Source organism: Microtus oregoni, unplaced genomic scaffold (genome assembly GCF_018167655.1).
Source record: "Microtus oregoni isolate MIOR12 unplaced genomic scaffold, Mior012 000032F_ref0000030, whole genome shotgun sequence".
Classification (NCBI taxonomy): Eukaryota; Metazoa; Chordata; class Mammalia; order Rodentia; family Cricetidae; genus Microtus; species Microtus oregoni.
The window spans coordinates 22,613,776-22,630,231 of record NW_024543091.1 but is presented as its reverse complement, the minus strand read 5'-3'; the positions used below and the strand labels follow the sequence as shown (position 1 = coordinate 22,630,231).

Genomic DNA, 16,456 nt, shown 5'->3' with positions numbered 1-16,456 from the left:
TGGGGGCACAGTGCCTGCTCCTGCCAGGCAGCCTGCTTACATGAGGGACTTTCGTGAGGAGAACCTGGGGCCAGCAAAAGATGGAGAGGGCAGGTTTGCTGAGCAAATGTGGCCAGAGTTTGGGGGAGTGGTAGAGGCCTCTGGTTTGTACATGAGCTCTACAAATCAAACTCTGGAGTTTTTATATTTATTTTACTTTTACTTATGTGGGCATGTGTCTGTCTATGTGAGCATATGCCCCACGTATGTGAGTGCCAGCGGAGATCAGAGGGCAGTGGATCCCCTGGAACTAGAGTTACAAAGTTAATTGTGAGTTGCCAGGTGTGGGTCCTGGAAAATGAACTCAAGTCCTCTGGAAGAGCACTTGCTGCTCTTAACTACTGAGTCACCACTCTCCACCATCCCACCCCAGTTTTTCCTTTTTCTTTCTTCTCTGTCTCTGTAACTCTTTCTATCCCCCTGTCTCTGTCTCTGTCTGAGACAGGGTTTCTCTACGCGTAACCTAGACTGGCCTCAAATTCATCTTGATCCTCTAACTTTATACTCCTGAGTCCAGGGCTCATAGGTGTGTATTACAACATCAGCCTGAAAAGATTGTCTTTTTTTAAGGTAGGGTCTAATGTAATCCAGGCTAGCCTCCAATTTACATTGTAGCTGAGGATAACGCTAAGTTCTTGTTCTTCCTTCCTCTACCTCTTGAGTGCCAGGATTAGGTATGTGGTACCACACATGGTTATGAGGTGTTGGGGATTCTCTGTCTACTGAGCTGAATCTCTAGTGTCTGAAGGAGCTAATACAAAAAAAAAAAAAATCCAAAACCAAGGCTGCCCTGCCTCAGGCTGGGGTTTCGTTTTAAGAAGTGAGGCTGGGGCAGACCCCATGCCCTCTTGTCAGTCACATTTCAAGTTGAACAACTCAAGTCCTATTAACTTTGATGTTTATCCCCCAAACCAACGATACATTTGTAGCATCCTTGGCACTAGGGACCCATGACAAAGTGGTTTCTGCTTTGTGCCCAGATGGCTGGTCTCACTGTCTGCTCTTCTTCTCTCCCATGCCTTCAGCCCTGTGCACTGAGGAGTGTATGCACGGCCGTTGCGTCTCTCCAGATACCTGCCATTGTGAACCTGGATGGGGAGGCCCTGACTGCTCCAGCGGTAAGTTTGAGGTTTTGGGGATCAGTGGTCTACAGTTCTGACATCGGAAGGGGTGGTGGCATGTGTAAATTCATCCATGTGACCGGTGGAAATGACTTTGGATGTCAGGAAGATGCCAGATACAGTTAACGTGGACAGCATTTTGGGGGTCAAGACTCTAGGGGGGTGGGGGAGATGGTTCATTGGGTCTTGAGGGTTATAAATGTGGAGAGCTGTATGGTCATTTGTACACTTTTCTTTTGATGACCCACGTCTATATATGGTATTTGAGGGTTGGGATGAACTTGAGATGATGTGTATACTTGTTTACATATCAAGGTGGTTATTAGGCCTGGTCCTTGACTCGATTGGTTCAGAAACTCAGTTTCATGAGTGCCTGTGGGTGCACAAGGGGCTATTGTGTGAGGATGGTGGCTACCAGGACATCTCTCTGTCCCCAGTAGTTAAAGAAGGGGACACCCCTAGGGGCAAGACACTGTTCCTATATCTCCTTGATGGAGAATGCCCATTTCTCAGAGAAACCTGACTGGTAAGGAGTTAGGTACACCTATGGATGACCCAGTGACCCACAGAAAAATGGGACATCATCTTTATTGTGGTACTAGTTCCCCAGAGGAGGACTGTATCAGGTAAAGCTGAAGAGATTCGCTGCTAAGAGCTGGAGATGAATCCTCCTCTCCCTCTGATAGTCTCAGATGACCCCTTCCACAGGTACATTCCATGCCAGTCAATAGCTGTTTCATACTGGGATCCTATTGGCTAGAGGCCTTGACTAGCATTAGAGCCCCGTTTTCTTCCTGCTTTAAGTTGGTGTAGGTGAAAACATACCTAGGCCAACCCAGTAGAGGTCTAAGTACCACTGTTTATGAGTCTTGGGGAGCTACCCCCGTGTCCTCTTCCATAGAGGTGATGCTGTAAATCCTTAGGCAGGGGAGTGCTGGGTTCATACACATTAACCTGACCTGACAGTTTGTGTGTCCCCTCCTGCTCTCTGCTGGGCTGGGCAAATCTAATTGTGGTCTTTTGATATGCAGACTTGATTACATGGTGCCTATGTCTTTGTCTAGAAGGGCCTGAGAAAATGCCAGCCCAAAGGAAGGTATGGGATGTGTGGTTTTTATACAAAGTCTTGGTGACTCTTCTGAATTCTTGGAGGGGTCCACATCTGCTTGGAGCTTCCAATAGCCCCTGTGTAGTGTGTGGGGAAACCCTAAATGTCTGTATAGCCTCCATTTCCACCCACTCCACTGCCTTAAAGACAGGCTGTGACTGAGAAGGAAGGCCAGACGAGGAAGAATGAGCCTGAGGGATGAATTTACAAGTTCTATTCAACCAGTTTTTCTGTGGACTTTAAGTTCAGGAAGCACAGTGGGGAAATGTCCAAGGGCATGTACCCTGTCCATGTTTCCTTTGGTGTAATTCTTCTGACAGCGGATCTTTGGGGAGAAACATTTGACTGGAATTGGTGACCTGGATGGCCTGGGCCTACTTGCAGCTGTTGCCACCTCTTCCCAAGAATAGGGCGGCCTGTGAAGGAGGGGATGAGGCCTCAGTCTCTCTCAGGCTGTGCACTTACAGCTGATTCAGTGCTGTGTAGTCAGGTGGGTTTTTTTGGGGGGGGGGTGCTTTCAGACAGGATCTTTTTCATTTCTGATTTACCATCTGGTGACCTTGGATGAATGGGATTTGACGGTGTTGAGCAGGTCTTGCAGCAGGGTGAGATTACCAAACAACAGGGTTACATCACAGAATAACATGAGGATAATTCAACCCCCTGCGTCATCACATTTGGGGGCTGGTCTAACCCACAGCTTGTCCCCTTTCCCCTAAATCCTCCTGCTCAGCTGGAGCCACCGTCTTTGGTTCTAAGGACTTTGCTCTCTGGGATCTATTCGAAGGCATGTATTACCAGAGCCAAAGAAAGTACCGAGAGACTGGTTCTGTTCAAGTTAGTTTATTATCGCTGTGACCCAATACCAGATAACAACCTGTGAGGGGAGGGGTTTATTTTAGCTCACAGTTTCAGAGAGTTCAATCCATGGTGGCCTGGCTAACCATCATGGTAGTAGAGTGTGGTGGAAGAGATTCTCAACCTCATGACAGACAGACAGGAAGGAAAGAGAGGGAGTTGAGAGGAAGAGGCCAAGGACAAGATACGTGCCCTGGACTCACCCCCGTCCCCACTTCCTAAAGTTTTCTCCAACTCTCAAAATAATGCCAGCAGCTGGGAGAACAGTGGGCTATGGTCTTCCAGAGCCAGCCCCAGCTTCATTTTGAGGGAAAGCAGTGTTAGATGAAGAGAATTCGTAGATTCTCGTGTCAGAGCTTCGGCAGTGCCTGGCAGAGAGCTTTCCCACCCTTAAGGCCTTCTAGACATAGGAAGCTCACTACTTCCTGTGGAAGTTCGTTTTGGCTGCTGGGAAGTCTCCCTTCTCCCCAGTGGAAATATTACTCTGGTTCCTACTGGTTGCTTCTTGCTCACAGTGAGTACTGAGCAGGCTGATGGATTGCCATGATCTTTTTCCTGGCATGTCTGGAATCTCTCCCAAAGGAGCTCATTGGACAAGGCCTCAGGCTGTGGATGTGGGGTGAACTGCCCCAGATCAGAGGATTATAGTCATGGAGCCTGCTTGGAAGAAATGGGGGCTCCTCCCCCAGCTCCCTCTTTGGGTAATACACACAGCCACTGATCTCTTTTCTTCTCTGAGATGTATTGTGTCTTACAGGACGTGATTTGGGCTGCTTTGCCATCTGTCTTTTTCCTATCGCCGTGGCCTTTATTTCCCCTTAAATTATCATCCCTGTATCCAAGCCCATAATGGCAGGCCTGCTCTGACCAGTCCTGAGAGAGGATAGTTTTGTTACTATCTGTGCTGCCATCGATTGAACTTGACCATGTGTGGGACACGGTCTTGAACTTCGTGTTTCATCTTCACAGCATCCTGTGCTGGGGAATTACTAGGCTTGTTTTACAGATGGGAAAGTCAGCGCAGAGAGGCTGGCAAAGTGTCACAGACAGCTAACCAGTAAATGGTGAAACCAGTCAAAACTCTGGGTTCTAAATCTAACTCTGCAGGTGTGTTTACCCATATGGGTCCATGCAGAGGCCAGAGGTCAACAGAGTCTCTTCATCTATCACTACCCTCTATTGTTTGAAACAGGGTCTTTCACTGAGTAGGCTAGACTGACTGACAAGTGAGCCCCAAGGAATCCTCCTTTCTCTGCCCCATCCCTGCCAGTGCTAGGCCCAATGTGTGCTTGGCCACACCTATTTTTTTAAGATTTATTATTATTATTATTATGTATACAGTATTCTGTTTGCATGCCTGCCTTCAGGCCAGAACAGGGCATCAGATCTCATTATAGATGGTTGTGAGCCCCCATGTGGTTGCTGGGAATTGAATTTAGGGCCTCTCAAGAACAGCCAGTGCTCTTAACCTCTGAGCCATCTCTCCAGTCACCCCACTTTTAATGTGGGTGCTGGGACTTAAAACTCAGATTCTCATGCTTGCAGAGCAAACTACTTCCCAGTCATAAACCTGAACTCTTAACGATTATAGCCTTCCTTTCGGGCATTCTATCCCTATTAATATGGCCTTGGGTTGAAATAGGTTTTTCTTTTTTAGATTGTGTGTATGTGGGGGTGAGGAGTGTGTGCAGGCGACTGTGGGTCTTGATGGAGCCCAGGGGCACTGAGTCTTCTGGAACTGGAGTTACAGGCAGTTGGGAGCTGCACAAGGTGGGTTCTGGGACCTGAGCTCAGGTCCTCTGGAAGAGCAGCAAATGTTCATAACCAATGAGCTCTCTCTCTAGTCCCTGAAATACATTTTCAATGTGAGAACGTAGCTGCTCTCAGGAGACGGAAGAATGTGTTCATAAGCTTTGACTCACAGACACCATTGTAGGGAGAAAAATCAGTCAGGAAATGCAACTTATGATCAGATGTGATCTAACAGTAGAGCCTGCTTGTGTTGCTGGACATCCACCGCCTGCTATGCAGGGCCTGGGGAGACGTATCCCTCCAGGTGCAGTGTGTGTCCCTAGAGATCTCAGGTTGGGTCTATACATGGGATGGAAAAGAATCAGATTGGCTTCAATGGGAAACAGCAGGCTTCCTTGGTTTGGATTTTTCCCCATTGATTTTGAAGTTATACACCTTCACATTAAAGAGGAGAAGTTTAGCAAGAGCATAGACTCCAGGTCGCAGCCCAGGTTCACCTCTCCCAGCCTTTGGATGGTAGGAGCCCTGGCATTTTCCTGACATTTGCATGCAGTGCTGGACCTGGATACCACATGTGTGCTAGCCAGAAACTCACTCCTTTAATTCAACCCTAAGTTGTACGCTCATTTCCTTGTCAATAAGCATTAATCTCCTTTAAATTTTTAATGGCAGTCTAGACTTCCATTCTGTGGTTTACCGTGTGGCTTTCACCAGGCCTGGCTGGTGAACATTAGGTTGTTTCTGATCATTCCCTGCCACTGGATTCTTTGGGTCTGTTTGTCGTAGAACTTGGGGATTTTTCACAGTTTAGGAAGTACAAGATGGGTCTGGGCTGGGACTCAGTTCGCAGGGTGCTTGCCTGGCACCTGCTACTGTGTGTTCCTCCCCAGCACTGTGTGACCTGGGCTGCTGTGACCCCAGCATGTCAGAGGTAGAGACAGGAGGATCTGGGGTTCAGTGTCATCCTTGGCTGCATCGTGGGTTTGAAGCCAGCCTGGGACACATGAGACTGTTTCAAAAAGAAAATCAATAACAACAAAACCCCTTTCGATTTGCTGTTGGTTGACACTTTAGCACCCATAGCTGCAGAGGACTGGATATACCAAAGCCAACATATGCCTTCAGACCCCTTTGTTCTGGAGTTGATGAAAACTCCAGAATGCCGAGCATGGGCAGAGGAACCTGACCACCAGGTGGAGGAATGCTGCACGGAGCCCACACTCGACTCTGGCCTCCCGTGCCCAGCGTGCACTATGTACTCTTTGAAGCCTATACAAGGCAGCTGACTTGCACACAGACACTTCTCTGTTCTACAAGTGTGCATGTGGAACCAATGGGATGGTTGAGTGTGTAAGGGTGTTCACTGCAAGCTTGATAAGCCGAGTATGACCGCCAGAATCCACACGGTGGGAGGAGAGAAGCGACTATTACATGTTATCTTCTGACCACCATATGCATGCATGTGTGTATGTACACACACATACACACACACACACACACACACACACACACTGAATAAAATATAGTAAAAATTTAAGTGTGTATGTAAACTACATGAGGCAGAGCATAATACCTTTAATACTGACACTGGGGTGGTGTAGGCAGAAGGATGAGGAATTCAAGGCCACCCTTGAATACCTGGTAAGTTCAAAGGTAGCCTGGGCTACATGAGACAGAGAGAGGTGGGGAGGGAGAGGGAGAGAGAGAAGGGAGGAGAAGGAAGGAAGGAAGAAAGGAAGGAAGGAAGGAAGGAAGGGAAAGAAAGAAAGAAGGAAGGAAGGAAGGAAGGAAGGAAGGAAGAAGGAAGGAAGGATGAGCAGGCCTTGGCAGCTCCATCATGTGCAATGATTGCCCCCTGGTTCTGGGCAGCCCCCTGGGGGAAACAGCGCCGTTTCTAAGGTGATCAATGATTGATCACATCCAGTGACATAAAGATTGTCACGACCAGGAGTCACGTCCCTGCAGATTTGCCTCTCTGTGTGAATTTCAGCACAAACCTTCCAAGAATATTTTGGAGGCTTTTTCAAAATCTTGGGGTTACATATGTGTGAAGAAGAGCCTGGGGTCCTGGTTGAAAATGTTGGAACAATTCTTCTTGCACCTGTCTCTCCCTCTTCCCCTTAGCAGCCCAATTTCTTCTCGGGATAAATTCCTGGAAGTGGCAGGGAAGGATGTAAATATCCGTCATCTGGTACCTGCCCCTGCCCTGCCTTTTGCAGCTGCCAAGGGATTGAAGGATTAATCATTTTGACAGCCCTCCAGGAGATAAATTTGGCTCTAAGGTGGGGATGGGGGCTCTCCATGCTTTTACAGACTTAGACCTCCCCCACTGACTAATTTCTTTAAGGGCTATCACTAATTTCTTTCTGCTCTGAAAAGGAAGGAGTTAGACAGCCCTGCTCTATGGATTGTCTGGGCTCTTCACCCGAGCAATACGGGGAAACGGAGTGGCCACGTGCTTGGCCGTAAACCTGCGTCCCGTATAATAACGAAGCATGAGAGGATGGGACGTCAGTTTATACTGCATAAGGACAACAGAGTGGCCCTTATTAAATTGCACGAGGCTCACAAGTGGAGATAAAAGGGGAAAGAAGTTTTTCTATATTGAATATCTAGCTTTTTAAAGTAATTAGGAATATTAAAGCGCTGACAATGATTGAGATAGAAACATTATTCATAACTTTTATTTCCGTGCTGGGCAATGATCCAGTATATTTCATTTATGAGGTTTGAGCTGTAAGGAGAAGGATGTGAGCCAATTCCTAAATTAAATATGCCCTGTTAACTTTTATAAATGATGCCCAAAAATTAACTTGGAAGTTTAAGCTTTCATTGTATTATTTAATTATTGTCTTTCCTAGGCTCCACTTCTCTGCTCCCATGGTGCTTTGCAGTTTGGGTTGTAGACGATAAAATGGGATTTGGGGTTTGGTCTTAGGGATCCCCAGAAGAGGTGGCTGGGGTCGGCGTGACAGAGACTGCCATCCTGGAGTTGTCCCAGCATCTTAATTTGTCCCAAGCTTCCCTTCTGTTTGCATGTCTCCGGGAAAACCTTTGGTAATAACTGCTCAGCAGTGTCCCACCGACTGGCAAGCTCCTCCTCACTCTGGGATCCTGGGCTCTTGGTAGGACTACCCAGCAGCCCTGAGGAGTGACTGCAGCCAGGCCCAACTTCTGCCAAGTCCAGGGTGTTATTTTGAATGACGATGGGGGCCAACTTGACTCTCTGTTAGTTTTGCAAATGGAAATAAAGCCCTGACAAGGGGATGTAGTTCGGGTGATAGAATGCATTCCTAGCGTGGATGGGACACTGGGTTTATCCCCAGCACTGCATTAAACCAGTCTGGTGGTGAGCATCTGCTATGCTAGCGCTCAGCTGGGGTCTGCGTGACCACACAGCTTCTCAAACATCCTTTAACAAATTGTGGTTAAAATATGCATGACATAAGATTTAGTGTGGTCACCATTGTTGTAGACATAGTTTTGAGACCTCAGTACAGTTACGTGGTTGTGCGGTCATCAATGCTACCCACACCTCCAGAACTTTTCCTCTTCCTCAACAGAAACTCTGAAGCCATCAAACCCAATTCCCAGCCTCCCTTCCCCAAGCCCTGGCTGCCACCACTCTCCATTTTCCTTGGTTTGAGGGGTGGTGTGGGGGAGGAGGTTGAGCCTGGGCCTCACTATGTAAACCAGGCTGATCTTGAGTTCTGCCTCCTGAGTGCTGGGATTAAAGGTTTGTGCCACCACACCCAGCTTCATTCTCTTCTTCTATCTGAGTACCCTGTACTTCATTTTAGTGGCGATACATAGTATTGAACGTTGTCATGCAGTTGGCATGTTTTAATGCACCATAAAAACACATGTGTTAAAGGTCACTGTAGACAGACTAAAGTGGAACCATTTGGATGGGGGACAATGCTTTCAAATCTAGTAAGCGACTCATATCAGAATACAGGAAGAATTCCTATGGAACAGAAAAATGTAATCAATCTGATTTGAAAATAGGCAAAGGCTGGGAGCAGAGCTCAGTGGTAGAGGACTTGCCTAGCATGAGACCCGAGGTTCGAATTCCAGCATGGCAAAAGAGAGGAGAAAAAGACAATAGAAAGAAAAAGACAAGGGTCTTGAGTAGGCATCTAGGCATTGCTCCAAGAAGATATAGAAATGGCTAACAGGTACGTGCAGAGAAGAGCAGTACCACCCACCATCAAAAATGCACAGCAGAGCTCCCTGTGATACTGTTTTACACTCACTGGAACAATCAGTCATTCAAATACAAAACAAAAGCCACCCCCAGGAGGGCTGGGGCAGAGCTTAGCTGGTAGTGTGCTTGCCTAGCATGCAGGGTCCTGAGTTTGATCCTTAGCCCGCATACGCTGGGCACAGTGGAATGGCACACACCTGTAATTCTATTCTGCAGGATGCAGAGGCAGGAAGATCAGGAGTTCAAGGTCATCTTTTGATTGTGCAATGAGTTTGAGGCTAGCCACCAGGCATCCAGAGGGTGGGATGGCTCTAAACGGTTAGCCAAGAGACTGGGGAAAGTGAAGAAAGATCAAGAGCTAACTTAGGCCTTCCAGGCTGCTGACTGTTAGCAAGGGTGTTTCAGCGGTGAGTTAGGGCTCCATACCCTTTGGGACACTGAGTTCTGGGGGATTCAGGCTCTGCTTTCACTGTGTCACAGGCGACAGAAAAGAAGACAAGCATTGCGGGTCCTGGCAGAAGCCCTACACTGCCATGAACAAGAGAACCCTTTTCTGGCTCCATCTCTGCTTTGGTGGCCCTGGCCAAGTCCTTCCCCCTCTAGATGCTGAGGCATGGGGCACCTCAGTGTTTCATCTGTAAAAAGACAGTTATCCTGGAGATGCTAGGGCTGTGCAATGCTGCTTCTGTGGTATCAAATCCCAGCACCAGTTTGATGGAGGTAGGGAAAAAGGGGCCTTCCTGCTGACCCAAGACATAGCCCTCCTGTGCTTGCTTCTCTCTTCATTCTCAACTTAGACAGGAGTGGGGAGGTGTGGGGACCCTTGAGGGCCCCTCTTGACACTTTCTAGCCCCTCTTAGGCAAGGCTAAGCCCTTGATGGCCCAGGTATAGGCTGATTCTCCCCACAAATGCAAGCAGGGTGCAGAGGGTACAGGGCCATTGGGAGGCCAAGGCTTTCTCCTGGGCTATTTCTCGCTACATTGAGCTGCTGAGTTGTCAAGGTTGGAGCAACTCTAGATGAATGTGTTTCAAAGCAATTATCCCTGCTGTTGTTCACTTGGCTCTGCCTAGCTTATAGCCCCTTGCAGATCCAGCCTGGGTTGCCTTCTGCCAGCATCTGCTGGGCCTGGGGGCTTCCCCGGGATGGTGGGTCCTGTGTCAACCCCACACACTGATGCAGCCACTATGACAGGAACAGAAGGGGACTGTGGATGGCAGCAAATGCTTTGTCAAGGTCTGTGAGCAGGAAGAGCTGAGGCCCCCAGAATTATAATATGGAACAGCAGTAACCAAACCCAGGGTTCAACAGCCTGGCCACAGCTCAGCAGTTCCATGAGTTCCCTCTCACAGCTTCATCCATGCAAAACATAATTGATGAGCTCCTGCCAGACACCATGGGGCCAGAGGGTTCAGGGATGTGTATCACTGTTGAGGAGGAGTGGGAGCCTAAACTACCAGCATAGAGCCAAGGACAACTCAAGAGACAGGGGAAGGAGGATTCTGGATGTGTATGTGTGTGTGTGTTCACTAGCACGTGTATGCACTTGCCTGTGTGAGCACGTGCGTGGAGGCTAGAAGCATCTTTCTTGGTCTTTCTCTATCTTATATATAGATGCAGGGTCTTGCATTTGAACATAGACCTTGCCTGTTCATCTAGTCTAGCTAGCCAGCTTGCCTAAGGATCCCACCCCTGACTCCTGAGCACTGAGATTACAGGTGGCCTGCCAACATGTGTGTGGGTGCTGGAGATCTGGCTCTGGTCTTCATGTTTGCTCAGTAAGAAGTTTACCCCACCGAGTGATCTCCCCAGCCCAGACTCTGGCTTTTATGGGAAGGGAACCCAGATATTTAAGAAAGCCATTATGAGAAGTAGTAGAAGGCAAAAGCCAGGTGTACACCCTGCTCTCCATTAGAAGCAGAAACTTATTTAGAAGCAGGTCCAGGGGAGATAAGCAGTGGCCTGGAGCCCCACAGCCAAAGGTTGTCAGGGCTCTGAATCTGCCTTTTTGGATTTTTGGAATAGGGTACCACTATGTAGCCCAGGCTGGCCTCAAACTAACAATCCTGTAGCATCAGCCTCCAGCTGTTATCACTGGGTGCCATGATTGCAAGGTCACCATCTTTCCGATGGTGAAAAAGATGGGAAAGTTGGTAATGGATAGGAGGCTAAACAAGGCCCCTAGGGGGCTGAGAGCTGACCTAGCTCCTGTCTGGAGTTCTCAGCAACAGGAACTCCAGAGGAAGAGCAACAAAGAGGTAGGTCCTTTGTCCTCTCTGTCCTCCCCTCCTGGCCGAGCCTTTCTGCAGTTCCAGCTTTCCTCTTTTGGGGATATCTAGGCCCAGTAGCAATGCTCAGCAAGCCCTTAAAGACATGTACTGGTTCCTTCCACGGTCACCTTCTCCCATGGGTGGCTTTCTGGAGAAGTGAGAAGTGGGGGGAAGATGATGGGTGCCCTGTTTCATGGAGTCAGCCATGATGGGACAGGTGGAGACAGCTCATAGACCTCAGGATATAGGACTAAAGACTCCAAGCCCTCCCCATACCTTCTCTGTCTTGGGTTGTGGTACTGAGATGTGCATACCAGGAAGGGAACCCTTTTCAGACCCCATCACTACCCACGCAGAACTACGAGGCTGAGCCTGTGCCTGCCCCACCAGGTCCTGAGAAGGCAGACTGTGGACAGAGGGTTGCACCAGGCCATCCTCGTTCCCCTCCCAGTAGGGGAAGCTCCTTAGGCTCCCATCACACCTGGTGGCTGCTTCCTCTCAAATCAGGAAGATCTAGGATCGGTCAAGTCAGGGGTCATATACTGAAAGCTGGCGTTCCATACCTGACCATTCCAGACACTGGGCAGCCCAAAGTTCATCCACGTGAGTTGCCTGTTGGAGGGAGAATTGGTGATGAGAAGAGGGGGTGTATTTCACCCGACTCAGCTCTGGCCATCTGCTCCCCGAGAAGGAAATTAATAAGTGACACACAGGGAGCCTTGAGAGCTGGAGAGCGAGGGGGGAGGGGAGTCTGCCTCAAACGTTTGACAGAAGCAGAGCAGAGTGGCAGGAGCCAAGCTGGCATAGTCACGAGAGGCTGGCAGCCGGTGCCCACGTCCCTCCTGGGCCCCATGGGGGTTGTAAAGGACACGGTTCTCCCCCATACACATGAGTACATAGCTGTGTTTCCAGAGCAGTGTGGGAAGCAAGGTATTCAGGGAAAGGAATCACGAAGCAGCTAGGCTGGGTGCTGGCCAGGTGGGTCCCCCGAGGGAGGCAGGGAGGGGGGAAGAGAAGTGCCATCTCTCAGCTGAGAGGGCTGGAGTAGAGGGTGGAGCTGTGATGCAGTGAACGTAGCCTCAGCAAGCACTGAGTTTGCAGTATAACACTGGAGATAGATATGAACGCTCAGGCCACCTCCACACAGTGAGTAGTGACTAAGATTTGTGCTTTGTGGATAAGGGTGCTAAGGTCCAGGGCACTCAGCTCCTCTGCAGTGGATTGGTGAGGTATGTTTCTGCCGTAGTGTCAACCTTTGCATGGGGCCACGATTGCACTGGGTTCCTCTCCTGTGTTGTTGGCCCTCCTAACTCATCCTCAAAACTACTCCCTGTACAGCCCCATAGCCATTCATTACTGCCCTCCCCATCACTCCAACAGGGAACGGAGACCTCTAGCTGCACAGCTAGCTAGTGGTGGAGCGGGGTTAGAGCCGGTCTCTGTAGACTCCACCCAAGATCCCAGCTGGCACTTCGTTCCCTGGCCGTGTCATCTCTCTCTAATCCTTCCTATACCTGGGAAATGGGGTAGCTGTGAAAATATGACAGGGACCGTGTCGCTTCCTGCTCCCTATGGCCTGTAACAGGTACACAGCTCTTCCATAGTCCTCCGGGCTCCCTCATGATTCCCACCTGGCTACCACCATGTTTTCCCTTATTCTCACCCATATTGGCTTCTTGGCTTATTACTGTGAGAAATAACCTGACAAAAAACAACTTAAGAATGAAGGGTTTGGCCAAGCGTGGAAGTGCACTCCTTCAGTCCCAGTACTCAGGAGGCAGAGGCAGGCAGATCTCTGCATTCAAGACCAGCTTGGCTTATATAGTAAGTTCCAGGACAGCCAGGGCTGTGTAGAGAGAGCCGATCTCAAAACCAAACAAAAAGAATAATAAGAAAAAAGGAAGTGTTTATTCTGACTCACAGTTGGAGGATATGGTCTATCATGGCAGGGAAGGCAGGATGGGAGATGATGGAGATGATAATGATGGAGACTCACGCTGCATCCACAGTCAGGAAGCAGAGAGTGATAAGAGCTGGTGCTCGGCTTGCTTTCTCCTTTTCATGCATTCTGGGACTCTTGTCCATGGGGCAACTCCACCACAGTTAGGGTAGGCCCCCCTCAATTAACCTACTCTAGAAACAGAACATTACCTCCCAAGCGTCTTTATTAATAGATCCTGTCAATTTGATGATCAATATTTGCCATCTCATTACTACTCCCCTCTTTCTCATCTCCCCTTGATCCATTGACCTGCAGCCAGTTCTGAAGCCAGAGCAGCATCCACTGTGCCCATAGCCGATATGGTCCTCAGTACCCTGTCTTCACTCTCCCTCATCCACTGCCTTGAGTCCTCCTCCACAGCAGGACTGGCATCTGTCTTGTCCCCATAACACCAAGTTATTCATGCTGCCTGGCACATAGCAGATCCTCTGTTTAGTGAGGGCCAGCAGGTTTGATCTTCCATTTGATCCCACCCTCTGCCCCTCAAGGATAACACTGAGGTGGCGATGCTAGGGCTCAGGGAGAGGGTCGGACTCTGTAGGCTTCAATAAGAAAACAAGCAGGCAAACCCAAGTTTGTGACTTAACCTTTCAGAGTTTTCCTACTAAGTTCCTTAAGGACTATGCTTGAGGGCTGGACTCATGTGGGTCCTTCAGAGGAAGCCACTATAACTAGTAGGTAGAGAGAAAGGAGAGACACCCGGAAGGAGAGAACCAGAGCCACAGGAAAGATATAATCTGAGCTTCATTGGTCAAGATGGATCAGAGCGCCAAGGCGCTAGGGAGGACTGGGAGCCAGGCCAATGTGACATGCCAGTCTGGATGGCATGGAGCCCTCCCACCAAGGCCCAAAAGCTTGCCGGTGACTTGGTGGGCAGGGGCAGCTCCTGAAAGTGTGTTTCGCATCAGTTGAGTCTGCATTGCTTCCTGGTGGGACACCCCTAACTCTTTCTTCTTCCAAGGCACCTGTGATCGATTCTGGACCTGGCTATGAGGGAAAAAACTGAGGCTGCTGAATGCTGCAGCCCTGGCCAGGCCTTCCAGGCCAATTGGGCCTTGTCCTCTTCCCCCTGTGTCTGACTAGAGGTGACCAAGGAACATATGGTAGGTGTCTTGGCATTGGGTAGGTAGCAGATTGGATGCAGGAGCCACCATGATTAGGTGTGGATGAGTGGATCCAAGGAGAGAATGTCCTGGAAAGGCCAAGTGGGCACATGTCAGCCTGATACCTCCTGCCTCCCTGCTGGGCCAGGGACGGAAACCTGGCAGTAATGACCAAAGGAAGCACCTGGGGACGGCCCTATTGCCCCCAGCATCTCTTGCCCCCAGAGGACCTCCTGTAGTCAGTGAGACCCCTAAGCAGACAGCCACTACCTAGCAGTGCTGTCATTGTGAAGACTAGACAGAACTTAAGAGTCCATCACCTCCTAATGAGAGAAGCCCATGCTCGCAGTCTGGGTAATAGGCCTCAAATTGAATAATTAATAAAGTTATAAAAATATGTCTATTTTATGGCCAGAATAACTCAGCTTCAATCAGAAGCAATTATTTCTTACAGTTAAACCACTTGGAATTTTTCACAAACGTCTTCATGAACAGTTATAGCAGCAAGGCAGGATTCCAGATTTGATTGCCGTCTTGAGAAGTCTGCTGAGACCAGCTCTAGGCAACTAGGGCTTCTGTCAGTTGAGAACTATCCATCTTTCTATCCATCCATCCATTGACTCATCTATCGGTTCAACTAAACAAACCCCTGTCCACAATGTATCAGCGTATCCATCCATCTGTCCATTGTTCTATTTATTCATCAGTCAATCCCTTCATCCATTTTTTCTTGTATGTGAACATCTTTCTGTCTACCTATCCATCCATCAATCTATCCACCCACCTACCCACCCATCCTCCCACCCATTCACTCACCTACCTACCCATTCATCCACCTACTTACCCATCCATCCATCCATACATACATACATACATACATACATACATCCATACATCCATACATCCATACATCCATACAACTATACACCTATCCATCCATCCATCCATCCATCCATCCACCCATCCACCCATCCACCCATCCACCCATCCACCCATCCACCCACCCACCTACCCATCCATCCATCCACCCACCTACCCACCTATCCATCCATCCATCCATCCATCCATCCATCCATCCATCCATCCACATTTAGTAGACATCTCTCGAGTGCCTTCTATGTGTGAGACAGTGTGCTATGTTCTGGGTATAAGGACCCCACCCTGAACTGTCAGAGGTGTATATCTGGCTCCACTCTGAGCCCAGGTTTCAGGAGGACCTGAGAAGAGACACTCTTTTAGGACCATCAGTAAAACATGAAAAGTCAGTGTGACACTGAGCTCCCCAGGACGATCAGTGTCAAGAGGCTCAGGGATACTTGCTGGGGACACATGCTTGCTTTTTAGAATATTGGGACTTGAGTTTGCTTCTGAGTCAAATCTTCTCATACTTTCTAAAAGTCCTGCAAGGAATCCTTCCTTAACCTACTGTTCTTTCTGTAAGGAAAAGATCTCCTCCCTGATTTCCCTGCCTAAACGGGTGATCTTTTCCTCTTTAAGTTTTATTACATTTATTGTGCATGTGTGTGAATATAAGAACGTGGGCACATGTGCCATAGTGTACCTGTGGAGTTAGAAGACAACTCATGGGAGTTGGGTCTTTCCTTCTGCCATATGGGTCCCTAGGGAATCTTCCTTAATAAGGTAGGTACCAACTCCTGAAAGTTGTCTTCTGACCTCTACACGCATGCATACCTTGGCATGTTCTCTCTCTCTCTCTCTCTCTCTCTCTCTCTCTCTCTCTCTCTCTCACACACACACACACACACACACACACACACACACAAATAAAGGAAAAACTGAAGTTCTAGAAAGAATGAAGTGGCGAGGGTATGAATCTGGTAATATAATTTAGGAACCAATTGGTAATTTTAAGCAAAGATAGCAAAAATATCCAACCTCACAGTACAAGTTATTGTAATACCACCACAGTCTAGATTAATAAACAATTCCAAAGTGTGTCCCAGCACACACACATACACCACTGATATTTTAGAATC

At 48.6% G+C, this 16,456-nt stretch overlaps 1 protein-coding gene across 14 annotated transcripts in view; it reads left to right on the top strand.

Moving 5' to 3' along the window:
- The window catches only part of Megf11 (multiple EGF like domains 11), a 322,951-nt gene that overhangs the window by 156,740 nt on the left and 149,755 nt on the right, over window positions 1-16,456 (top strand). For all 14 annotated transcript variants that reach the window (XR_005976719.1, XR_005976721.1, XR_005976720.1 and 11 more), the window contains exon 5: window positions 1,065-1,157. Coding sequence is in view for 11 of the 14 variants with exons in the window: in XM_041679526.1 (XP_041535460.1) it covers window positions 1,065-1,157 (93 nt within the window). In the remaining 3 variants the exon portion in view is untranslated. The remainder of the gene's footprint in view (window positions 1-1,064; window positions 1,158-16,456) is intronic.